General features: G+C 38.1%; 1 protein-coding gene across 2 annotated transcripts in view; it reads left to right on the top strand.

Moving 5' to 3' along the window:
• The window catches only part of ANKS6 (ankyrin repeat and sterile alpha motif domain containing 6), a 46,791-nt gene extending 19,912 nt beyond the window's left edge, over nucleotides 1-26,879 (top strand). Inside the window, exons 7-17 of one of the 2 annotated variants that reach the window (XM_035550572.2) lie at nucleotides 3,775-3,979; nucleotides 4,543-4,592; nucleotides 5,620-5,823; nucleotides 7,336-7,501; nucleotides 8,165-8,334; nucleotides 11,872-12,061; nucleotides 13,496-13,612; nucleotides 16,826-16,893; nucleotides 18,130-18,246; nucleotides 19,152-19,248; nucleotides 26,107-26,879. In XM_035550572.2, the coding sequence (XP_035406465.1) occupies nucleotides 3,775-3,979; nucleotides 4,543-4,592; nucleotides 5,620-5,823; nucleotides 7,336-7,501; nucleotides 8,165-8,334; nucleotides 11,872-12,061; nucleotides 13,496-13,612; nucleotides 16,826-16,893; nucleotides 18,130-18,246; nucleotides 19,152-19,248; nucleotides 26,107-26,156 (1,434 nt within the window). In that variant the 3' untranslated portion in view covers nucleotides 26,157-26,879. The remainder of the gene's footprint in view (nucleotides 1-3,774; nucleotides 3,980-4,542; nucleotides 4,593-5,619; nucleotides 5,824-7,335; nucleotides 7,502-8,164; nucleotides 8,335-11,871; nucleotides 12,062-13,495; nucleotides 13,613-16,825; nucleotides 16,894-18,129; nucleotides 18,247-19,151; nucleotides 19,249-26,106) is intronic. The other variant, XM_035550573.2, reaches the window with a different exon arrangement.
• The last annotated feature ends 241 nt before the right edge of the window (nucleotides 26,880-27,120 follow it).

Genomic DNA, 27,120 nt, shown 5'->3' with positions numbered 1-27,120 from the left:
CTTGGAGGTTTTCTCCAACCTAAGTGATTGTGTCATTCTGTGATTCTAAGTTAAGCTGATTGGTCAGTAAATTTTTAGATTTTCTTCTTTGGGGTAGGTGTGGTAATGTATTTGCCTTTTGCTTCTGTAATTTCTTCCATCCACTCCAGTTACCTTGAAGGTAATATTGGTTCAGAGTTTGTGTTGTCTATAATTACTCTGGGTAATCAGTTCTTTTTGTTTTAATCTGTGCAAGCTCATTTCAATAGTCTGTTAACCAAAGGCACATCACTAAGGGCGGATTGTGCCTGACAAATCTGCTGGCCTCCTACCATGGGATCACAGCATTGGTGGATAGGGGAAGAGCAACTGATGTCATCTACCTGGACTTGTGCAAGGCATTTGACACTTTCCCCTATGATATCCTTGTCTGTAAATTGGAGAGACATGGATTTGACAGATGGACCACTGAGTGGGTAAGGAATTAGCTGGATGGTCACACTCCAAGAGTCGAGGTCAACAGCTCAATGTCCAGGTGGAGATCAGTGATGAGTGGTGTTCCTCAGGGGTCAGTACTGGGACCAGCACTATTTAACATCTTTGTCGGTGACATGGACAGTGGGATCAAGTGCACCCTCAGCAAGTTTGCTGATGGCACCAAGCTGTGTGGTGCAGTCGACATGCTGGAGGGAAGGGATGGCATCCAGAGGGACCTGGACAGGCTCAAGAGGTGGGCCTGTGTGAACCTCATGAGGTTCAGCAAGGCCAAGTGCATGGTCCTGTGCCTGGGCTGGGGCAATCCCAAGCAGAAGTACAGTCTGGGTGGAGAATGGATTGAGAGCAGGCCCTGAAGAGAAAGACCTGGGGGTGTTGGCTGATGAGAAGCTCAACATGAACTGGCAATGTGTGCGCTTAAAACCCGGAAAGCCAACCATATCCTGGGCTGCATCAAAAGAAGCGTGGCCAGCAGGTCGAGGGAGGTGATTCTCCTCCTCTACTCTGCTCTCATGAGACCCCAACTTGGAGTACTGTGTTCAGCTCTGGGGGTCCATCACAAGAAGAACATGGAAGCATTAGAACAAGTCCACATGATGGCCACAAGTATGATCATAGAGCTGGAGCACCTCTCCTACAAAGACAGGGTGAGGGAGTTGGGGTTGTTCAGCCTGGAGAAGAGAAGGCTCCAAGGTGACCTTATAGCGGCCTTCCAGCACCTAAAGGGGGCCTACAGGAAAGCTGGGGAAGGACTCTGTGTCAGGGAGTGTAAGGATAGGACAAGGGGTAGTAGCGTTAAACTAAAAGAGGGGTCAGTTTAGATTAGATATTAGGAATAAATTCTTTACCCGGAGGGTGGTGAGGCACTGGCACCGGCTGCCCAGAGAAGCTGTGGATGCCCCATCCCTGGAGGTGCTCAAGGCCAGGCTGGATGGGGCTTTGGGCAACCTGGTCTCGTGGGAGGTGTCCCTGCCTATGGCAGGGGGGTTGGAATTAGATGGTCTTTAAGGTCCCTTCCAGCCCAAACCATTCTGTGATTCTATGTGGTCAATGACTGTTTTCTCATCCTTTACCCCTTTTACTTAGAGGTTCACTTAGGAACTAATAAGTACTTCGTTTCCCACCATTTTCTGGACTTGGAAACAAAGTTGTGTCCTTGGTGTATGCAAAGATCTTATTTCCTCTTTTCTTGTTGCCCGTGCTTTTTCAGCAAACAATACCCTCAATGTCAGTAGCAGAGCAATGTAAGTTATCACATTCAGTTTCTTTTTTAGGATAAAGTTGTTTATAAAGTTGTTTTAAGACAGAGGTTTCCAGTGCTTCCCCTAATTCTTTCTTTTCTAATATTGTTAGAAGTATATAAGATATTTCTCAAGTGGCAACACCTCTTTTATGGTTTTTTTTTGATGCTATTGCATTCTCCCACTGCTACTAGATCATAGCCTTTTGACAGACGCTATTTTAACCACTGGTGCATTTTTATTTGGCTTTTTCAATCTAGCTTAAAGCCCTTTGTTCTAGCTTCTATATGTCTCTCATGGGCAAGGTATATGGATAGACCACAACTTTCTGCAGCAACACGCTGGATGCTCCGCAGCTCAGACGACCCTACTCTGAACACCAGAAGACAAGATGAGCTTCTCTACTAGCTTTCCTTCGGTGCCAGAGAGTAGTAGAGTACTTTGTATGGTAGTGTAGTAGCTACACTTACTCCATTTTAGGTGACTTTGTGGTGAGAGCCTATGTTAGCAGATCAGAAGCCTATAAAGAGTAGCAAAGATGAGAGGAACTGAGAAGTGATCTTTTTGCCCAGTGAAGCTAGCTTGTTCCCATAACAAGCAAGCCACGTTGTACAAACAGTCTCTTTTGTAAGCTCACTGTTCTCCATATTAAAACTAGATGGATTTTTGCCCTTTCAGTTCCTTTTGGAAGGTGAGTAAATGCTGAACTGTGTGGTTTTTACTGCTTTCTCGGAACTATTTGTCTCTCTTTTTCCACCAGCTCTTTGTTGATGAAAGTAATGTATATCTTTATTAGTTATGACTCCAAAGAGATACAGAGGTCTGAGGACTCTGTCCATTAGTAATGCTCTGTGCAGATTTAAAATCTTTTTAATGATCATCTGCTAGAAGGATTGATTTATGGGGAGTAAGTTTACAATTTATATTACTTAGTTCTGCTCCGTGACAGTTAGGAAGAGATATATCAGAAAGCAGTTCAGAAATGTTAAATGTCAGGGAGAGAGGGGAATATATATGGTGAGAAGGAATGGCTAAGAATAAAGAGTAAACGAGGAAAGTACAGGTCTGGGTTGGATATCTTATAAAATAGCCTTGATGAAATATCATCATTTTAAAGTATCTTATTTTTTTTAAAGTGTTCCAGAAAGCGAAGTAGCTTTACTAAGAAATAATCAGGACATATTTAGAATTTTTACTTATTAACCTGCAAGCCACATGATGTTTAATGGACTGCATGGGCTTTCTTAATATTGACTTATAAGTCTTGTATAGTCTGGAGAAACATAACGAAAAAATGTAATCATCCTGAATAGTTGAAGCATTTTATATCATCTGCCTACAAAAATATAGAAATCTGTAATCTATTTGCATAAATTCTTGAGCAAAGCTCTGACAATTGCCACATATACAATACCTATATGGGTGGAAGCTATAGGTGCAGTAGTCATTAGGCTTGTGTTGTTTTCACAGCTGGTCTTTCTTGCCTGTCAGTCTATAGTCTCTCCAGTCTGACAGGGTTTAAGTTAACTGTATAGCAGCACCATATGTATTGCGAATCTTGATTCTGATAGGAATGCTATTAGAACTCTTTCAGTTTGCCACCGGTTTTTAAAATCTTAAGGAGAGGCTTTCGTGCGGATCAGATAAACTTTTGTGCATGCCTCTAAAAAGAAGAAAACATGTATGCCAGTTCATTGATGTCAGAGTGCTGGAATAGATGGTGAAGTTGGAAGTTTATTGTAAGATTAAGAAATTGCCATGTAGCTGCAAAAAAAATCCCACTCAAATTGTCCTAATGCTTTTATCTAACTTGTCTTTCTAGATACAGTAGAAAAATATTGTAAGCTATTTATTTGCCAAATGAAACATAAGGAGAAAGGTAAATCTTACCTGTACAAATCATGGGGAAGGATTCTGTTGATGACTGCAAACCATTTTAACATTGCTTTTGTAGTTTCTCTGTAAAATTCCTTTATCACTGCAGTAAAGAGTACTTAATTGTACTTTTCTTTTCCTCTTTTAGTTGGAACTAATTTGTTCTTTTTCCTTCTCAATCTAGTCTTGGTGGAGCAGGATGTCCAATCGATTCCGCAAGCTGAAGCTGACTCAGACGTTGCGCCACGGGTTTTCTTCCAATCAGTTTGGGCCTTTTCCTGATGAGCCCGGATCTTCATTAAATTCCACCATAAAAGCAGTTTCACAGAGTGATACAGACACCTCCGGAACCCCTGATGCTCCTACAGCTTGGGTCACAAATAACAAAGGTAGTGGTAAACCCAGAGTTGTCTGATGGGAAGTGAACTGTCATGGGGATAGTCAAGATGATACTATTTCTAATTTATTGATTTAGTGTTTGTTTAGTTTAATATAGCTGAAAAATCACATAATGTATTTGTGCTGAACACCTGCAACATCATTTCAGCAGGAAAATGCTAATGTAGCAATGTTACTGTTCTGTAGCAAGCACCGTTAAATTTGACAGGCGAGGCAGCTCAATCAAAAGTTGTTAGTATCCTTGATGAACTAATTTTTATAGTGACAACCGATTTATGTTAAAAAATAAACCTGAGACAAAAGATCAGAAAAACCCAAATTGTAAAGCACATCTAGTGAAATTATGCTCTCTGTGCAAAACCCCTCCAGTTTGTGATGTGAAATAAGATTATCAGCTTAACTGTAATTGAAGTAACTAAAAGTCTCAGTGGAAAATTTGCTTGTGTGTGCTTACAGGGGATACAGCTGTTGAATGTTTGAAAACAAAAGCTACCCTTGAGAATAAGTAGCAGGGGCATGCAGATAATAACACTTCATTTATGTTTTTTTTCAGGTGTAAACACTGCAAAAGGAGGGAAGAATGATGAATTATTGACAACCATGGTATGTTGCAGTGCTCTTGGCATCTTCAGTCCAATTCAGAAGATCATGCAGCTACATGTTTCTTGTTTGTTTTTGGTTTTTAACCTGCTATCCAAGTCACCATTAAAAAGAGAGCTATCAGTTGTTGATAATCACTAAACAGGAACTGACAAGCTGTGGTACATCTGTAGTTCTGTAGACTAGTAAGTACTACAAATAGTACAGTATGGCAGCTCTTAATAGATACTTTTTTTACTTCAAGTTTTCAAGAACTTTTTTAAACAGCTGTCTGTACCTTTGTATGAACAGCAATGAATTAGTAAAGTAGACTGAACAGTTGACAAGAAGTATGCTATGAGGGAAACATGGAGCACAGTGCAATGTGAAACTGAGAAATAATGGAGGAAACCATGAAACTTACTTTGGGAGTTGTGCTTATATTACTCTCTTTCTATTTTTGTTACACTGGAGCGTTAAGTTCCCCCACAGTTTACTTCCTGGAGATGTCATTAAGTTTGGCTGTTGATTTTTTTTGTGTGTTCTTTTAAGAAGATTGAGCAAATTTTGATATGACTGACTGACAGAACTTCAGGGACCCAGTGTCATTTTTGTGGTTCTCTTCTTTTTCTGGAGAATACACGTAGAGGGGGAACAAATATTTGTTCCCTATTTCTAGGTGTCTTATCTAGGAGTTCAGAGAAGAGAACCTTACCAAGCATCCTGTTTGTTATTTCTTTGGAAACTACTTGTTAACATTCCTGCTGAAATGAATGAAGAAAGAAACAGCTTCTATGATTTAATGAACTGTATTCATTGTATTGAATGAACGAGCTTCCTTACTGGTGCCAGTATGAACATTGGATTGTGTCTGTTATATGTTGTACATCTTCACAAATACTACTTTTATATCTCATTTCCATTTAATTTAGTTTAAAAATGCATTTGTCTCCATCTTTTTATTTAACTTTGAAACTACATCATTAGCTCCCAGATATCTTTCTAAGAAGAGTCTCTTTTCTTTTTCCCTTTCTTTCTTTTCCTCTCTCAGTTGAGAAGTAGTGCTCCATTTACCAGGCTGCCCAGTGATAAACTGAAAGCAGTGATACCCCCTTTCTTACCACCCTCGAGTTTTGAGCTTTGGAATTCTGACCGAACACGAATCAACAAAGATGGCAAAGCTGAACAGATGAGAACTGCCTGGCCACAGAGAGTGATCAAGCACGATTTTAACAGCAGTGGGAACTCTGATGTAGTAAGTGGATGAAATATGTGAAAAAATATGTCCAGGGCGTGTTGGCTGGCAAACCATGCTCGTTTTGTGTTTAGAAATGATTTTGAATCTATTGTCTCTAGTAATGGCTTGTCCTTTTAAGATCTCCTGTTTAAGAAGAATATATGTCTCTGTCGAAGGAACATCAATAGAATGAAAGGTCTCTGTAAAATAAAACTACTTGTTCGCTGTAAACCAGAATAATGTCTAGCCATAATGAATTTGTTGCAAACTGCTAAAGTGACAATGGATTACACCCATACATTTTAGTTGCCAAACTAGGCACAGTCATTCTAGTGTGCCAGAAACTGCTCTGGTTTTGAAGACAGCATGGGGGAGAAGAAAAGAATAGAAGATTCTCAATTTTTAGGACCTGAAGGGAAGAGAAGAAATACTGGTGAGATACAATGTATATGAAAATATAATGACATAATATGCTGAAAGGGTTGGTATGTGATAAAACTAGCAATTAGTGGTCACATTGGCTTGAAGATGTACAGACTCAGTACAAATAGTGTAAAAGGGGGAAAAGTCTGAATAAAGTCTAATTTTTATAGAAGGAGCTTGCCTGATTTTACTTTTTTTAGTAGTGAAAACACAAAACAAAAGGAAAATGCCTTGTTTGCAGGAAGCAAAACAACCTTGACAACCTTTGCTTTCATAGGAAAAAAGAGAAGTTCTTGCTTCCTTGAATTAGGAATCTAATATCGAAGGTTAAAGAAAAGTTTATTTTACTAGCCTGGAGTTGTATTTCTTGTCAGTTCTAGAAATGGGACAATAAAGACATTTATTAGTAGACATTTAGACATTTTTTGTATTCCTATTTTAGTTGAAAGTTAGCTTAATACCAGTAGAGGAAATCTAGGTGGAGTGTGGTGGAGAAGGCAAGTAATAGATCCCAGGAAGGTAAAGTTTGGTTCATCGTCCTGGAAAGGATGGCTGTAGTAAATGAGTATAGTAAGATGTTTGTAAGTGGATAGTTGGGTCCCATGAGGAGCACATGAGGAGCAGGGCAAGTAGAGGAGAACTAGCCATGGTTCCCTCTGTAGGGAAAGAAATGTGTTGATCAGGGTGTAGGGGAAAGAAATGTAGTAAGTCTGTTCTGTAAGATAGGAGAAACAAACTAAAAAAAGGATTCTGCATGAAAGAAGTTTTACGTGTGATTTTTTTTGCCACTGTTCGTAATATTTTCTATATTGTTTCTCAAGTGCATCACACATATGCACATTTTATGTTGGCCAAAGGTTAAGGAGAATTAATGCCTTTATTATATCATGTCATTCATTGAAGATATATATTCAATATATTACATGCATTTATATAACTACATATATTCAATACATTATGTATGTTTTTTATAAATGTATTTGTAAATGTAAGATAAGATTATTTTACAGAGAAAGTTTCTGAACTTACAATAAATAAAATAGTAGTTGAAGTTTTTTTTGTTGTTTTGCTCAAATAAGAAAGATAAAAATTATTTTTATTTTCCAGATGTCTGTTAGCAAAGGTACAAGGCCAGTCAAATTACCAGCATTTGCAAGAAGACCTGCATCTCCTTCAAATTCCAACAACTTCAACCATTCTCCCCATTCTTCTGGTGGATCCAATAACATTGCAGGAATTAACAGGCACGGAGGAGAACTGCATAACAGATCAGGTACCACGCTTCTCTTGTTTTTAATACAAAAGTCATTTGAATGTGGTTCACCAAAAAAAAAGTATTTCTCATGACTGTAGAAGAAATTAAACTTCTTCTGAGGGCTTGTAGTGCTGCATATTTGAAAATTCTATAAGCTGTTGGAACAGGACTGAACTTTGGATACCAATGTAAGGGAACAAAACCTCACATCTCACTTGTTAACCCCTGTCTGAGAGAAACTTTATTGATTTTACTGAGTCCACCCATGGTGGATTAGGCATATACTTGTTCATTGCTACGTGTATTTCATGGAGCTTACATGTGTTGCTTGCTTTTTGTTTAAATTAAAAATATTTTTTAATTAAAAAATAAGGAGTAAACATTGTATCTGCCATTGTATTGTTTCTATAAAGAAATATGGTGAAGCAACTCACGAAATGCATCCAAGAGTATGAAAGTAAACTATGTGTGTGTGTGTATAGGCAAGGCTGGCTCCTGGTTAATTTTTGTCTCCTTTGCTGAAAGTTGCTGAACAGATCCGAACCTTACAGTTCTGTCTCTTACTTAATGCAGTCAGTTTTGAAGAGGGAGTGAATGGTGGAGAAATGTAAACTGAGAATTAACAGACTTTTAAAAATGGTGGTCTCCTTGACTCTGTGTTTGGTTTCTTTTTCTTCTTAGGTGGCAGTGCAGATAATGTTTTGTCTCAAATCGCAGCCCAGAGAAGAAAAGCAGCAGGCTTACCTGAACAGAAGCCCAGCCAACAGAATAGTCCAGTCCAGCCAACTCCTTCATCCACCCTGTCTGATTTGCAGTGTGCTCAAACTGTTGGCAATGGCCATGTAGTAAAGGTACAGATGAATGCCATTTTTTCTGCTTTTAAATTGATTTATTTTAATAGGTCATGCCTCAGTCATGGGTGATTCATAAATAAAACTGCATGACATTGCACAGCCTAAAATGAATGAATAAGCTGCTACAGTAGTGGAAACTTTTCAGCTCTACAAACCTTCATTCTCTTTACAAATTCTCAGAAGGTCAGACATAATAAAATATGATTTTGGTTTATTATTATTTTCACTCTCTTTAAAAAACAATAAATGTAATACTTGATCTTAGGGTAAATGTGTACTATTATTTTGGTTTATTACGACTTCTTCCTATGACCCTGACTGAGTCCAGCATTTTACATGTTAGTTATTCCTGAGCTTTCCTCTGAAATGGTATAGCCAGTTTCCCTCCAAAGGCACAGCCTGAGTGAAGAACATGAGATTGTGTGTACTGGGATCTGTCCACTCCAACAGTATGCATGTACTCATCCATGAGGTTTTATTTTCAAACAGTATGAGCATTAAGTTGTCATTACCAAAGCCAGGTTTTGCTCACAAATGCAGGCTATATTATCTGTGCTGAATTTCCTGTGAATTTCCTGAAATAGCTTTGCCCTCATGACCTGCCCATTTTATTTTTTTTGTGTACTTTGAAGCCAGCAGCTGTATAGTGCAAAATTTTTAAGGGTAAAGATCAAAAATCTTTCCTCTTCACAGAGACAAGTTAGAGAGTAGCGTTGTAACAGAAGATGTGATCGTAACAGACTTCTGTTGATTCACATGGGGAAGGTTTAAATTCCAGAGAGCAAGAGAAAGAAAGCACATGACTCAGGGTTTTAGTTCGTAAGTCTGGTATTCTGCAAATGGTAGTATACATGACCAAGAGCAAAATTTCTCAGTTTTTTTGCTTGTGGAATCTCCAAACAATTCTTTATTTTGTTTTGTGTTCTTTGCATTTGTTCGTGAGATTCTTCTTAGAGTTGTGCCTCAAGAAACAAAAATGGCCATAATACAAAATTACTACCTTCGCTATCTCATTCTGTGATGTCTTATATGGCAACAATAAGCAAAGTATATATTTAATAAGTTAAATTTGATGATAAATGAAGTTACAAAATAGTTTAGTGATTTAATAAGTGAAATTTCTGGCAAACAATGGTCAGAAAAAGAAAAGTGTGCAACTGCCAGTGTCAGAATGGTTTCCATGAACAGTCACTTCGTCTCTGATCTGTCAGCCCTGATTCTAAAGAGACTACAAGTCAGTTTTCAAAGATGGGATTGGGAGCTAAAATCTACAACTCTGCTGGACCCCAGAAGCTATGGACTCATAATCTTTTCTCCCTTCTACCCACATAACTGCTCCCCAGGTTATAAATGATCTGTCTCTTTCTTTCCTGTAGACAAAGCCACTTCATTATCCTTTTCACTCCTTAAATTCTCCTTTACTGAACAGGTACCATGTGCTTTTCCTTTCAGAGGTGGTCTGACCAATATATTTCTAATTAAACTCCCAGCAGTTGCTCTCAGCTCATCTTAGCTTGGAAATAATTTCAGAAAGTTTGTATGTCCAAAAAATATTACTACATTTTTTTTTCCGCGATTATATTAGTTAGCCTATTAAGAGATAATACCTGTGCCTATAACTTTTGAGCTGCAGATCTTAGGGCCTGTTATTACAGCAATGCTGCCAGTAAGAAGTTTAATTACTATTCCCACTCACAGTGAAAGATGTTAGACGTTAGGGGATAGAGAAGTAGAGAGCAGTGATGCCCTGTAAATCATCTTCTGGGAAGGCAGTTCATCATACTGTTTAATATTTTTTTAAATAGAATTGATGCCTGTGTGTTGGAAAGGCAACAACTCTTTCAGTGCTCTTTGCTCAGATGTCTAGATGAAGTTCACTCTACTCATTGATTTAAAAAAAAAAAAAAAAAGTAATGAACATGGATCTCAGTATAGGTGTCCAGAAAATCATCGCAGACATGATACACGAACAAGAGTTTTCTGTTGGCAGTATGCAATTGCATAGGGATCCACACTGGCTGTAAGAGCTTAAGCAAGCTACTTTGTGGTTGTAGTAAACAGCTTAAGTGGTGAAAATTTACCACGCATATCCATCGTGGAAATGCTTGTGCCCTCCCATTAAGATCATGCTGTCTAAACTTGGAAATAACTGATCTAAAAAGTGCTGCGATGTTACAGTGCTCCATTTGCAAAAGCTGTCCATGAGGGTAGAGATTGTACAAGCCTTAAAGAAAAGAAGCAAAAGGCTGAGTAACAATTTACAGAGTGATATAATTTAGATAAACGCAGACAATGCACCAAAGAAGGAGGAACATTTTAAAGCACAAATGTAAAATAATAGACTACAGAGAGAAATTTGGGAATGTATCAAGGGACAAAACATAGAAATGAGCTCAGAGTGCTCTGCAGAAACCTCTCAAATCTGTATCATGCTTCTAGTCAAATGCAGGGCTGAGGGCATAGTGCATTCTGGTGTAGGACAGAGTAATGGAAGAATGCTACCAACTTAAGTTAGTTTTATCTTTTTAATCTGCATCGTGTTGATTAACTACAAATGCTCCCTTTATGCCACAACACAGTAACAAAACTTAGAGCCAGGAGTCACAGACTCTCTCTCCTTCTTGCCTTGTTACCTACCTCAGTGTTTTTCTTATGTCTTTATTGTAGCATCCTGACTGACAAAAGTATTTTAAGTTAAACTCTGAGTTCAGGAATCCAGGAGAATGTCACGTAGACTTCTCTTTAGGTCATATAGTGCAAACATCAAAATGTTTGAAGTGGTAGGTAGATCTAGGAATTTAGGATGTGAGTTACATTAACTATTGTTTGAAAAGACTGATATACCTACTTATGTTTGGTGTGTTGTTGTTTTTTTTTCTTTTACATGTTTATAATTCACTACTTTTCCCATTTCCATGCCTCCATGCCTCCACATTAATTAAATATCTGTAAAATATTAATAAATTTGGAATCATTTAACTGATGTTAGATAATATCAAGTTTAAGGATTGACTGGAAACTTTAATTCCAGTGAAGCAAGGTGTTTAAGTGCACCTAAAACTTGGTTTGTGCTTGCTACTTATTTCTGTTAATCTAGCATGAAGTGTTACTTTAAAATATCATCTGATGTACTTTGAGAAGCTGTAATTGAGGCTTTGTTTATTTGATTAAATTTCTCAGTGAAAAAGACCTCTGTTCTGTTCACCTGAGTCAAAATAACTTCAGCTTTTATACAGAGTAGTTATAAGGCTTATATGTAGAATTGCTTTATGAAAAATAATTTTCTTATTCCAAAATAGCAGCCTTAATAAATGTGTTTTCCTTAATGAGTTTGAGGGACTGACTCTCACCTGGGATATGCCAGTATTACTCCAAGTATTTCAATATGAATCAAGCAGATACTTCCAGTTGTGAATATGTGCTCTGCAGAAATAATATAAAGCTATGAATCATAAATAATATTGAAGCAACATATATAGGTAAACACCTTTTTTCTATTTTTCATTCATGAAATGATTATATCTTTAACTATAGCAAAAACTGGAGATGAACAAAAGACCTCCATCTGGGACTTCATCTACATCTAAAAGCACATCACCAACTCTCACGCCTTCCCCATCACCCTCCCCGTCTCCTAAGGTTCACAACGTGGAGTCCTCTCTCTCTTCTTCTCACAGACAGGCCAAGAGCAATGGTTCCAGCAGTGGTACTATTACAGAAGATGGTGAGTAGGTCTCTGTAATTACAGGAGACTGATGTATCAAGAGCACATAGTGTTTAAAACTGTAATTGTACTGGATTATTGTTTATCAGCGTGAGAATGAGAGTTGTTTTCTTTCTAGAAAAAATACCTTAGTGTTTTCTGATTTGGGATTGACATTCCAGCAGTAGCTGTGTCTGTTTATCTTCCAAAAGCTGTGATCTCTTCCATTTAGAGGGAGATAATTACCATCTCAAAGCTAGCATAGAGCATGTAGGTAGGCCACTCTTACAGCACATCCTTTCTCTCCCCTCTCCCTCTTTGTGGCTTAAATACTGATTTTCTGCTCTTTACTAAGGGTAGAAAATGTACGTTCTCCAAATTTGGAGTGAAAATGTATTTTTAATAAATTCAGTGAAGATTACATTCAGTACATTTCATTACAGAAATACAATTTTGTTTCATAACAATTCATTGGTACATGGATCTGCTTTTAAGAGCTGTATTTTTTTTTTTAAATTGCAAAAAGTAACCTTATTTTGACCTTATTTTTAATTTTAGGTTACTACTTTTCCAGTGAGATTACTGCCTTTTAATTTTAAATTTTAGATCTAAATTACATTTATTTTAAAAAGTTCTCTTACCATATTGGAAACAGGATATCAATTACTTCATATTTTTTCCCCTGTAAACATTTCAAAAAAGTGAGAAAAATAACATGACTCAGAATCTTTTAAATAAGAGATGTGGGTACCTTTTATCTAGTTTCTTCAAGAGGCACGCTTCCTATTTTTGGTGGGTTTTGTTTGTTTTTGCAAGTGTCAGGATTGATTTTTATTTTTGTTTATTTTAACTTTGTACTGGCACTGTACTTCCCTGTAGTTGACACTAAAAGGAGGTGGTATTTGACCCACTTTCTGTCCTCTTATCATGGCTTAGCTGTAACATATTGTACTGACTGCTGGAGAAAATCCTTTCACATTTTAGTGCCATTTTATAATGATGGCTTGATAATGTAAGAGTTGTCAGTTTAGAAATATATAAAGGGAAGAGAACTGGTTCTTGGATAAGAAGGGGAATTCTCCAAGCTATCAGCTGTTACACTCTCCCCTTGAGAAGCAGGGCTTTATGACTACACCGCTAGTGCCGTGATACAGTGAGTTTTCTCTGTAGCAGAAGTGTAGGTTGTGAGAAGCCTAAGTAGTTTGGGGTTTGTTGTGCTTGTGAGCTTTCATACTTGAGTGGTCCTTTAATTCAAGGGCTTCTCTTACTGTGAGTTTACTCAGGAGCAGCAAGTCAGAGGCCCAGCAGCAATCAGAAGAGTAAGTTATGCAATTTTAAATTTTTTCTTTTTATTTCAAGAAAATTTAAATTAATTTTCTAATTCATTTTCTCTGATTATCACTGTGAAGGACCAGTAGGCAGCGTGGTTCAGAAGTGCGCATGGTTTCTTTTTAGGCAATCAGTTGGTGGACCATCAACAGTTTTTCCCTATTCTGAGAACCAGTGATGTAGAAAATCATGAAAGAAGAAACCATGTGAGAGTAAAAGGAGGCTGTGAAAACTTGGAGAAAGGTAATTTTACCCTACTCCTATAGAATAGTACTAATAGTTGTTAAATAGGAGTATTGTGTCAAAGCTCCCAGAACCTTTATAAAGATATAGGTAAGGAGACTAGGTATGGGTATAGGATAAGTAAAACAAAGATTTCGTGAAAAAGCAAAAGTGAAACATTATGCAGTGCAGGATATAAAAAAAAAAATGAGAGGATTCTGAGGTTGTTCAAACTTCGTGTATAATACAGGAAGAGGGAAAGAGGAAAAGAAATCCTGAAAGGCCTACAGTTGAAAATGTTGTCTAAGTTTGTGAAAAGTATTAGAATTACAGTTGTTTATCAAAGAGTCGTAGAGTTGTTTGGGTCGGAAGGGACCTTAAAGATTAGCTATTTCCAACCCCCTAGTTCCAAGAGTTGGCCTTCCAGACTGCAAGCACTTACAGCTGGCTCATGTCAAGCTTTTCATCCACCAGAACTCCCAAGTCCTTCTCTGCAGGGCTGCTCTCAATGAGTTCTCTCAGTCTGTGCTCACATCTGGGATTGCCCCAACCCAGGTGCAGCACCTTGCACTTAGAGTTGTTGAACCTCATTAGGTTCATGTGGACTGACTTCTGAAGTTTGTGCAAGTCCCTTTGGATGGCATCCCTGCCTTCTGTTGTATCGACTGCACCACACAGCTTGGTGTTATCTGCACACCTGCTGAGGGTGTACTCGATCCCACTGTCTGTTGTTCATAAAGATATTAAACAATGCTAGTCCCAGGACAGACCCTCTGAGGGACACCACTCGTCAACGGCCTCCACTTGGACATAGAGTTGACCATCACTCTCTGGGTGAGACCTTCAAGCCATTGCTTATCTACTAAATGGTCCCTGCAATTGAGGGCAGCTCTTCTGCTCCTCTTGAGGTCTGTTTGGATGTAAGCATCTGCCTGGGGAGGTTGTGGTCCCACCATCAGGATTTCAGCCTCAGCCCAGCAGTTGTGGTGGATGGTCACCATTGTCGTTTCATAGAATCATAGAATATCCCAAGTTGGAAGGGACCCATAAGGATCATCAAGGCCAACTCCTGACACTGCACAGGTCTGCCCAAAAGTTTAGACCATGTGACTAAGTGCACAGTCCAATCACTTCTTAAATTCAGACAGGCTTGGTGCAGTGACTATACTTCACTGGGGAGCCTGTACCAGTGTGCGACCACCCTCTCGGTGAAGAACCTCTTCCTGACGTCCAGCCTAAACTTCCCCTGTCTCAGCTTCACACCGTTCCCACAGGTCCTGTCACTGGTGATTATGGAGAATAGGTCACCTGCCTCTCCACTCCCCCTCGCGAGGAAGTTGTAGACTGCGATGAGGTCCCCCCTCAGCCTCCTCTTCTCCAGGCTGAACAGGCCCAGTGACCTCAGCCGCTCCTCATATGTCTTCCTCTCTAGGCCCTTCACCATCTTCATCGCCCTCCTCTGGACACTCTCCAACAGTTTAATGTCCTTCTTGTACTGTGGTGCCCAGAACTGCACACAGTACTCGAGGTGAGGCTGCACCAGTGCAGAGTAGAGCGGGACAGTCACTTCCCTCGACCGACTAGCGATGCCGTGCTTGATGCATCCCAGTTTCAGTAGAAGGCTTCTTCCAGTTGCTCCCAGAATAGAAGAAAGTGACTGGCCACTCTATGACATTATTTATGACAGCAAGTCTCTAGGTTTTGAAGATCCTGGAAGTTTCTTCCAGTATTCTTCCAGCCCAAAATTTAAGCACACCAGTGTGCTGAAAAATGAGAAGGGTAGCCAACCTAAGAAGAAAAACGTTAATAATATATCTGAGGGGTTCTAATGTAACTTTTTAATTTTATTTCTTTAAGATGGTATTTTTCATCAAGCTGTGTGAAGTTCTCTCACTGCGCTTTTACAGCTGGCTATCTTTTCCCGTGGACTAACCTCAGTTAGGGTGCTAAAGCTTTTAGCCTGAAACCATGTCAGCCCTTACAAATCATGTTAAGCATACCAAACAAATTGGCCTTGAGGTAAAAAGTCAAACTCTAACAAAAATAAGACGCAGCTAGAGTTATCACTTCAGTTTTCTTGAGCTTTTCTGTGTGAACAAGGAGGCTTCCAGAATGCTGAACAGAAAAACGTGTTCATTTCAAGATACCTGATGTCTTTTGAGAAGCTTAGAGAGTGAAATTCTCTTTCATGTTTCTACTGGTGGTGAAAGAAATAGGACAGTCAAAGAAGTGAAATAAACAAAAGCAAAATTGGGAGTGGAATGGTGATTATCTTTACAATAAATGTGAGTTTATATAGAGTATATTTAATATTGTTTTGTGCTGTAATGTTTTCATTCATGTTCTTCATTTTGACTTTGATTCTCTTCTTCAGTTGATCACTGGTGATACTGTTGAGGGTGAGGGGGAAAACGTTAGTCACTTGTGACAGCAAAGTGATAAAAATAAACAGGATCCTGAATTGAGAGAGGTACTGTGTAATTAAGAGAGTTAATAGTGGGTTGTTGTAAAACTGCAGTTGTCTTTTAACTGGCTAATGACATTTTAAATGTGTGTTAAGAATTGCTATCAGGTTCTCCAACTTCTAATATCCTTGCTCTTTGAGAGGAAACCCAATATCCAGTGCCGTTATCCTGGGAAAGTAAGCTTATGGAACTTAAATTCTGCCCAAGCTTCATCTTAGCTGGACTAAAGCTATCTGTGTTTAATACTGGATGCCAGGTACTTGAGGAGAAGAGTTTCAGATATACCCTTGTTATATCAGGGTTTTGAATGAGTGACTGGGTAGTTGCTTGCATTACATCTTGCCTTCCTGGATCATGATACAGAAATACCTCATTCAGTTCAGTGCCTGCTTGAGGAGTTTTGCTGTATAGACTGCATGATCTGGATCAGCCATCTGGGGCCAAGCACCTGCATTTTAGACATGAAAGTGCAGAAGTTGCCCTCAGAGGTACACTTATTTAAGATCCTTTTTATGAGGAAGAAAGAAGGATGCAAAAAACGAATTTTATCCTAGCAAGGTACAATTAGATAGAATTACAGTATATTGAATTAGGTGAGAACACAACAATATTTTTATTTCTGATGCAGAGTAAATGTGATTGGGTTTTTGCTATCATATGTCATTGTGTGAAATATATTGTTTAATAATATATCTTTAGCAGTTAGTGATCTCCTTAGAGATCACTAAAATTGATCTTTTGTGACCCTTGTTTTGTTTTGTTTTTGCAGATGAGCTGACTGGCATCCTTAAAAAATTGTCACTTGAGAAATATCAACCTATTTTTGAGGAACAAGAGGTAATTAAAAAAAAATTACTGTTTTAGAAAAGTATGGTGCAACACACATTGCATTAGAATTGTGATCCAAATTATCAACTTTGAAGTTGTACAACAATTTTTGGCTGAAGGACCTTGAAACATGGACCAAGTGGTATTTCTGGAGTTCTCCAGGAAACTGCAAGTATCAGTGTTTTTTAAAGTGAATCTACAATTTTGTTATAGATAGATGCTTCAGATTTTTTTTTCCCCTTCTCTTTTTAAATCCTGATTTCTCTCTTTCTGTCTGTATACAATGGGCATAAAGAGTTTATAGGACACACTGTATCATTCCTGGAATCACAGCTGGAATCTCCCTTGCAGATGGAGAGCAGCAGGGTGCGAGTCACTGAGACGGCTGTTTTCTCTTATCTGCTGTGAATAAGTAGGAGATTTTTGGGAAACCTAAACATTATTGTAGATGAGACCCGTGACAGTGACTTGCCTGAAGGATGGAATTAAGACACATTACTGAAAATAAGCAAAAATAATTTATTACAGTGTTTAAGACATTATCAGATGTGAGTAATACCTGTGCGTTCAGTTGTTTGAAGGCAGAGGGCAGTGAATAGACATGTAATAGATTGCCACTGCTGCGGAGTTCAGGATTCAGCACCACATACAAATTCTTTAGCTGCATCACAGTGCACTGGGCTTATTATCCTTCCCTTGAGTTTTAGAGAAGGAAGCATTTTGTAGAAACGTTTTGTGTGTGAAGTTTGTATCAATATGAAGTTTCAGATGTTTGTTTTTATCACAGCTTTATAGATGTTTCGATATAGTATAAACTGATATATGAACAAACCCTAAGTTTTCCTCAGGAGACACTGGAAAAGTACGCACAAGATTCTGAAAATCAAAAAATGCTTTTAAAAAGGAGAGAGAAAAACTGTTGTCTTATCCAAATAATTGTTACAATAAGGAGAGGATTTTTTTTTGAGACTATATTTTGTATTGACTGTGCTTTTCTAAAAACAATAAAATCTAGGAATATTTAAAATGTGTTACCGTATTATCATAATTAGCTGAATTATTAACAGCAGATTTAAAACCTAAGAGCACAGTGGAAAAGTGGGTACCATTTAGTGCTGTTAATTAATTAAATGTTTTTGTTTCACCAATATTTCCAGTGAGTTTATAGAACTAAAAAAAAAAAATTCTCCATCAATAATGAATCTACACTTAGGTAAATACTACTTTTTGCTTCTTCATATGCAGGTGGATATGGAAGCCTTCCTTACTCTTACTGATGGCGATCTGAAAGAGTTGGGTATTAAAACTGATGGATCAAGGCAGCAAATTCTGGCAGCTATTTCTGAACTGAATGCAGGAAAGGTACGTTTTGGAGTACTGTGCTTAGTAAACTAATTCAAGGTTTGTTTGTATTGTTAATTCAACATATATTTGAAAATTCAGTTGCAGATGTTAGATAGAAAAGCTAAACAAATGTTTTCCAAACAAAACATTAACGTATTTGGTTAGTTAAAAGTACATTGCTTTGTGGTATTCCCACTTCTTTCATTAACTGTTTCCTAGTTCAGTAACTATACAGCTCTTTTACAGAGTATTGACAATCATATGAGAAGCTAACACTAACATGAACATTGGTCCTGTTACAGTTAGTGAATGTTGATTTCAGTGACACTAAAAAGAATATAATGAAAAAGGTCTCCTTTTTGATTTTTTTTTTGTTACTAGATAAATAACACTTCTCTCATTCCTTACATTTTTGATGCCATTTAATTTTATATTCACAGTTACTAGTTCGAGGAATGGTGTAGAGTAAGCAATATTTGCATCAGAGAGAGATTATGGACTGGAGCATCTCTTTAATTACACCTGCTGACACTGCTCAGCTGCTTTTTAAGTTTCAAGGTTCATTTTATCTCTGTGATACAGGAAGCTCAGCTAAACAAAATATAAAGATAATTCCCCCAAGTTAAAATCAAAAGCAGCAGGTGATAAGACTAAAAAAAAAACTTGGGGAGGTGGGTAACGTTCCATGCTATATAGCCATAGAGAATATCCTGAAAATGCTTCTACTGCTGTCTGGCAGTTTCAGGAAAAGATGACCACAAGGCTTTCTATGTATCTGGGAGGTAAGGATTTGTCATTATTGCTAGTAGTGCACTGTGACTCTCTGGGCATAGAAACGGATGTTTTCATATCTTTTTATGAACTCATGATAAATTAATTTGTAAAACAGAAATACTTCATTTTAATTTATTTTTCTTTCACAGGGACGAGAGAGACAGATTTTACAAGAAACTATACACAACTTCCACTCTTCCTTTGAGAGTAGTGTTAGTAACACACGACCTCCTGGTCATTCCCAAAGTAAGTAGCACCTGGCATTAATTGAACAATATATGAGTACTTCTAATTAATAATAGCTAGAGGACAGAATGTGACAAACAAGCTAGGGAACCACTTTCTGGGTTAATGATCGATGCACGTCTGTGTCTTTTGCTGAGACTGTAGAGAAGATTTCAAGATAAAGAGAGGTATCTTGAAAATTTTATGCACACCTCAGCATTATCTAAAAGGAAAACAAGATTTTTGTTACACATTTATTATTACTGAACATAGGAAATGGATATAAGTGTAGCAAACTATAGTATATGATGAAGGGCAGCAGTGGGAGGTGAGTTTCTGTATGATACATAGTTTGCTTTTGCATACTGTTCATATAAGACAATTTTCCTTGGTGTGATCAAGTAGATTCAATATAATTGAGGTTTGCAATTTAGTATATTGGCTTAAATAGCTATTTTAATTATGTATTCATGTGTGTATGCATTTATTTTTTATATGTAATATTTTTATATGATTGCCTATAGTTGCTTTGGAATACATCTATTCCAATCATCAGTGTTAATTGCTAGCCATTTTTGGATAAAACCCTGCATTTTAAAATGTAGTATCTATAATAAAAATGTAGATCTATTAAAATGTATAAAAAGACATTCCTGACCCACAACAAATGAATATATTTACTACCGTCACACCTAGATATAAAGGTTTAAACCTCTGCCCTGCTAACCACCTGAGCCAAAGGCAGGTATACGTCTGTTACTCAAGGTCAAGAAATAGGGCAAAACCTATTCCTACCAGCATTTCTGGATCTGTGTTTTGGGAGGAACAAGAAAGCCATTGAATGGCCTTGAGAAATTTACCTTCTTAGGTACTTCTTACTCTCCTTCAGCTGCTTATTTTGCTGTTTGCATCTACTCACAAAATTGTTCCACTCGTTTAGTGGTTATGCTAAATAACATTTGAGCTATTGTATGCTTTAGCAGGCCTAAATAGTGAGTGTGAGTCCCAGTTGTTCCAATCTCAATCAGCTGAATGTCACTAGATCTGTGAAAGCAGGTGCAAACTGTAGGTCTCACTGCTGTCTTGGTGAAAACCAGGCATTGCTGGGGTAGTTAGGCTACTTTCTGAGTTCTGTGTGGTCTGCTTGGTTGAAAAGCCACTGTCAGGTGTCACTGTACGTGTAGTGCAGCTTACTTCCCATTCTCAGAGCAGTCATCATTGTGTGGGAACTTCTGGATGTCTCTTGATAACATCCCAGACTTGAAGAGCCTCTTCTGTAGGTACTGCTGGGTGAGCAGAAGCTGATACTTGGGATTTGGTAACGTGCTGCAGTGAACTGGAATTACTCAAGAGCTGAAAAAACATACAGATGTAAAGTGTCTCCAAGCAACTTGTCGGTGTCTTGAAGACAGCAGAAAACAGTAATGGTGGCACAGAGTTGGTTAGAACATCTTTTTGTATGAATTGAGGCAACAGTTGCTCCTGCTGACCAGTTGACAAAATGCTGCAAGGAGGCTCATCAGAGATCTAGCTTATGGGTTTTTGTGTGTGAGAGCTTCATGAAGTAGATTTGGCTGAGTGACAGCAACAGAAGCACTAACAGAGGAGGAGGAGGAAAAGAGCATGTAGATAAAAGAAGTTTCTGCACCAGGTAAGCTGCTTTGTATTGTAAAAAGTAGCAATGGGACCCTTATGCAATTTCTGGAACTTGAAGTGATTTCCAGGAATATGTAATGTTTTAGAATATACGAGCAGCTATACTGAATCAGATCCAAGATTCATACAGCTGTGTTTGGCTATTTCATCTGGTCTTATTTGACATTTGTGTGAGAGCTGCTTGCTTTCATTTGTTTTGAACTTGCAATGTCTTTTGCTTCATCCTACTGGATCAGAAGATATAGTGGACAACTTGTTTCCTCTTCACTACCTCCATGCCACTGATGGTTTTACAGATATCTGACATTATTCTTCAGTCTCTTTTTTTTTTTTTTTTTGCATTGAAGACTTTTATAGGCTGCTTAAGCATTCCCTTTGCTATAGTTGTTCTATCCTCATTTCATTTTCTACTATATCCTTTCAGACTTGAAGATACTGTAAAATATTCAAGATGTAGGCATACCATTAATTTACATATGATACAGTCATTGTTTTTCAGCTGTGTTCTCTGTTTTCAGTTCTCTTGCCCTTTCCTAGTTATTTCTAGTACTTTGCTTTTTTGGCTACAATAGAAGACTGAATCGATCCTTATTGGAACTGTGTGTTACAACCCGGATCATCTACTGAGTGTGAGCTCAGATCTTACCATTTTATATAATATACCTTGCTTCATATTAGTTCATTTTTATCTTCATCAAGTTTTGTCTGCCATACTGTCTGGTCACCGATGTCTCATGAAGTCCTTTTGCCAGATTTCTGTTTGCCTTTGTTTTTATTTACATGGATAACTTAAGAAAACTTGTTGCTTGAATCTACATGCCCTTTTCCAAATCATATGTTGAATATCCTGAGTCCTCATGCAGAACTCTGGGAAATGCTACTGGTGAATCTTTCCACTATGGAAAATTATTATTTACTCCCACCTTCTGTCCTCTGCCTTCTAACCTGTTAGTTATCCACACAAGATACATTTTTACCCTGTGGCTTCTTTGTTGTCTTAAGAACCAACCTTGGATCTTGTGAAATGCCTTTGAAAACTGAACACACAAGTGGATCTCTTTTGTCTACAAGATTGTTGGTACCTTCAAAGAATTCCATTAGGTTGATGAGGAAATTCTTTTCCACAAAGTTTCAAATGTTCACTATTTCAGTTCTTTGTTATAGTTCATACTAATCTTCCTCTTACTACTGTCATGTCTGTGATTGATGTTTCCCTGGAACCCTTAGAAAGATGAACATCAATTCTCATCAATTCTCAGTTACCTGTCAATTTAAACAAGAACCTGCAGTCTGTACTCAGCAGTTCAGCTGCTTAACCATTTAAGTTCCTCTAGAATTTGTGACTTAGCGATTTGTTATTATTTGCTTTGTGCATTTGTTTCGTAACCTTTTTTTACCAGTACTTCAGGTTAAAATACCTTGGAATGAGTCCCAGTCTTATTACACTCTAATCATTGGATGGCATCGTGGCATCTGTAACAGGCTGCCTCGTCTGATGTGTTTGAAAAATATGTGAAATTTTTATGCTTTTTGCATGGTCCACAACCACCAGTTTCTCTAGAACTCTTCCTAGGAGCCTTTCTGGGCACTTTGTGTCTGAACACCATTATCAAGAAAGCCACCTGATGATTCTCCCTTTCAGAAAGCTAGATGTAACTCATAGGATAATAGTAATATCCTGCTCTTCCAACTGTGTCAGTGTCACTGTTTCATACCTATCACTGTGGTTTGCTCAATATGTGGAGTAATTTTAAAAGCTCAGTACCTAAAATGAATTGGCTGCAAGTATACCTTTGCCTTTATGAAGTTTCCAGCCTTTAGGGATGTAAAAAAGATAATGAAATGAGATTTGAACGTATCCTTAAGGCTCAGAAATGAAAAAGCGGGGAAAAAGAAACTAATTTCTCACTTTCTAGGAATGTAGCTTATAATTCTGGGAAGTCTGCAGACTGGCTACCATCACCAAACTCGTGACTGTCTACAACTTCCCCACGCTTCCCACATCAGCAGCTTCATTTTTCCAGTTAGCTTCAGTTCCCCAGGAAACACCCCATTCCCAATGCCTTAGCTCAGCACCTCTACTGCTGCCCCTGGCTTAGGAGCTCATCAAACCTGCTTCAAGATGTCAGGCAGAAGAAAAAGAAAAACATCTATGTGAACATTTCAAGGATGAAAAAGAGAAGAGCAGTAATTATTTACATTTATACCTCTAAGAAAGCATTAGAAGGAAAAAACAATAAGCAGAAAAAGTAAAAGCAATACCATCAGAAATAAAGGCATGATCATATAACTAACTTCACACAACAGGCTTGTTTAGAGAAGATGCTGCAGTTTCTTCATGATGTTTTTTTGGCAGTTCAAACTCAATTGCTAGTTTGTTGCATCCTCAGCTACCTCCTGGTTGAGCAGCTCCTTCTGAGGTCATTGCTTCTGAACTCTCTATGATATTCGCTACAAGAACTAGTAGAAAAGTTGTCAACTGTATGTTGGATTTTGGCAGCTGAGCTACTTCAGTTACAGTAAGGTTCACGGTGGGAAGAGAGATTACTTTGTATATCAGGTTCTGTGTCACCCCTGGGGCTGGTGGTGAGATGATTCTTCTTTGCAGAAAACAGTAGGCTTTGACATACATTTGTTTTCTGTCAGAAGGATGTTGAGACCACTTCCTTCTTGGCTGCTGCCAATGATACTAGGTTAGGCTGTATGTCCGGGCTGTGAGAGCTCCGTATTTAAATTCTTACCTGAACTGCATAAGACAAATGACTGCTCTACCTGTAAGTAATGCAGTGGCTACTGGACCCATAAACTGTTAGGATCTGGGGCATTGCAGTTCTTCTCCCTGTTCTGAACAGGCGAAACAGAACTTGCACAGAGAATGTTGCCTTTGTCTCTTTTTTAGGGGAAATGAATTGGTAACCTTCAGAAAATTCTGTTGGTACAAATTAATTGCAAGTGCGAATGTCATGTTGTTTTTGACACTTCGGGAGTTTCCAAGGGGAAAAAAATTATCTTGGAAAATTGCCAAAGTGTTCTAGTCACCCTGTTCCTGACAACAGGAACTACTAGGAAGATAGAGCTTTTTTATAACCCAGTGAACTGTGTCAAAAAAGCCCTCATAGAATTAGCTTTCTGCTTCATCTTTTAAATTTAGAGCAGGTGACCAGCCCATGGAAGCATGTGGAAAGATGACTGCTCTGAGAAACAAAACATTCTGCTTTGGTCTGTACTCTGACTTCACTGAAACAGCAAGCAGCAGCACAAAGTCTGGATTTAAGAAATGACGCTATCCCAACAAGTGTTTGTTTGTACTTCAAGGCAACCTTTTTGCTTATGTGATTCTGGTAATGAAGCAAATCAGACTTTTTGGATACCTAGTTGCCAGGACTAATTGCATACGAGTTCGATCAAGATCCGTTCAGTCATCAAGCAGTTAATTAAGAGGTTGAACATAGCTGGCATGGGTCTGCAGGTTCACTGAAAGAAATAACATCAACAGAGGAAGAGCTGCATCTCAATACAAACTTGCCAAATCAGAAACAAAAAGATGAAAAAAGCTCATGTGTATTATATGACATTATATTGGCAGGAAAAAAGCAAAAAGGAGCAAAATAACTGAAACTAAAATGATTTTATAGAATCATAGGATCATGGAATGGCTTGGGTTGGAAGGAACCCCGAAGCCCACCCAGTTCCAACCCCCCTGCCATGTGCAGGGACACCTCCCACCAGACCAGGTTGCCCAAAGCCTCATCCAGCCTTGCTTTGAACACCTTCAGGGATGGGGCATCCACAGCTTCTCTGGGCAACCTGTGCCAGTGCCTCACCACCCTCTGAACAAAGAATTTCCTCCTAACGACTAATCTAAATTGGCCCTCTTTTAGTTTAAAACCATTCCCCCTTGTCCTGCTGTTGTCTGCCCAGGCAAAAAGTTGCTCTCCATGTTTTTTATAAGCCCCCTTTAAGTATTGGAAAGTGACCCTGGAGCCTTCTCTTCTTCAGGCTGAACATCCCCAGCTCTCTCAGCCTTTCTTCATAGGAGAATTTTGATTTCTTCCTGAAAAGTAGAAATAGGATTTCTTTCCTAAAAGTAGAAATAAAATTCTGTGTGCTAGTTAAAAAAATTCATGTAAGGAAGTGTTAAATTTTAGCTCTGTGATGAAAAATGGAAATACCTCATGGAGTTCCCTTGTCAAAGTCTGAGACTTGTAACAGAATTTGTCACTACAAAAATGACGTGCAAAAGAAAGAGAGCGTCCAAGGTTTATATTCTAAAGAACACCATTTTCTTCTTTTCCTAGGGCATTTTTAACCTCATTTCGGGGGGGGGGGGGGGGGGGGGGGGGGGGGGAAGTTTGTTGAATGTAACTGCCAGTTAGCTTAGTTTGCCTTCTAATATCAAATTTATCGAAATACTTGGAAGAAAAAAAATGAGCCTCACCACTTGCTGTAGACTTCTAGCTGCCCTCCCTCACCTAAATGCAATGCTGTTCTCATAGCAGGCAGGAAGAAAAGGGAATGCTCTGACATTGGGCAGTACTGAACAAAGGGAGGGTTTAGGTACCGGAAGAATAAGTTGAATGTTCTGCAGATACAGGTTAGATGAAGAAAAACTATGCCTATGATGAAAAAGGAATATGGTGCCATTCAATCTGTGATTAATATTAATTTTTTGCAGTAATTCTGATCTTCCAGTTTCTCGTTACCTAATATTTTATGTTGCATATTGATACATATTTACACATACATACCTGCAGATAAACGTATAGGTATTTAAAAAGATGTGACAGAATAAAGTAGAAGACAGCGGGGAGGGATTTGTGTATTTGCTTTCCACTTCTGAGTTCAGAGTCAAAAATATCAAATAGAAATTATCCAGAGGAGAGAGTTAGAGAGATTGCAGAGTAAGAAGTAAAAATAAGAGCAAAACCAGTATAGACTTGCAAACGGAAAGGTGCACACTGAGAAAAGAGATACTGGAAGGGTTCATGGCAGCAGATGACCTTTTCGCCCCTGGTTTTGACTTTTCATATGTTCTCCATACAGGAGAGGGCTTAAGATGAGTAAAGTGAATTTACAGGGTCAAGTTTTTGGAGTCTGGTGTAACAACGAGATAAGGAAATACAAACCTGTTTGTGGTAATTGTGGAATTAGTCTGTCTTCTTCGAGTAAAGCTGTGAGTCTTGCTGGCTGTAGGTTATCAGATTTTATTCTTTTCTTTTACAGCACCTGGCTGCTCTATAAAACCCCAAGAAGCTATTGCTCCTAAGAGGTAGCTACTGGAAAAAAAAAGGATTTTGTTCTTATGGTGAAGTCTGGGATCTGGCTGAGTCAATCCAAGTGTACAAAGGAAAATTTGAAACATTAGTCCTAACTGCACCTGTACAAAACTTTCTGAAGTAATGTCGATTATAATTCCAATGCCACAAAGCATCAAAGAAAGTAATGAAAAGATTGCTTTTGTAGTTCAACTTACGAGTTGAACTGTTCAAGGCTTCAGTGGTTTGGACTTGAGAAGAACAAAGAGAAGCAGGAAGAATGAATGGCCATATAAGATTCATGTTTTCATCCTACTTTTTAGTGCCTATAGATGAAGAACCCATAGGAAGCCTATCTGGGCACAGTCAAGAAGAACAGAAGCATGGAAGAAGTCATGAAAATCACCATGAATTATGAGAGCCTCTACATGGAGAAATATATAGCTGAATGTACCACTGTTGGCTGAATACAGACAAGAGTCCAGGTTGAAAATACAGTGGTTTCATGAGGAGGTGTCTAAAGGAAAAGCAATGCCGCATTCTTCAGTAACTAAAATACACTTTATCTACTCAATATTAAGAGGTTAGAACAGCAGTAAAAGTAAACACAAAATACCTATTTGTAAAAATAGCACTTTATTTAAGGAACTGCATAATCTGTCACTGATATTTAAACATAAATGGTATTAAAGTATTTTATATTGTTGATCTGTTGTTTTGAGAATAAAACCATATAACTGATGTTGTCTGGGTTTTCTGAACAGTAACACCAGCAGATCTTCAAAGTATTTTAATTAACTTTTATGTTTGAAAGGATTAGTACAGTAATTTTCTGCTGAATACATTTTTTTTAATTGAGCAATTGCAATACAAGTAATCAGAAACCTCTGATACTATTTTTATCTGTCTGAAATCTTACAAATCCATTACTTGACCACTGTCTGAAATCTTACAAATCCATTACTTGACCACTGGTTTAAGT

Source organism: Cygnus atratus, chromosome 2 (assembly GCF_013377495.2).
Source record: "Cygnus atratus isolate AKBS03 ecotype Queensland, Australia chromosome 2, CAtr_DNAZoo_HiC_assembly, whole genome shotgun sequence".
In the NCBI taxonomy this organism is placed as follows: Eukaryota; Metazoa; Chordata; class Aves; order Anseriformes; family Anatidae; genus Cygnus; species Cygnus atratus.
Note: the sequence above shows the minus strand (reverse complement) of the source record. Positions and strands in the feature narration are given on the sequence as shown.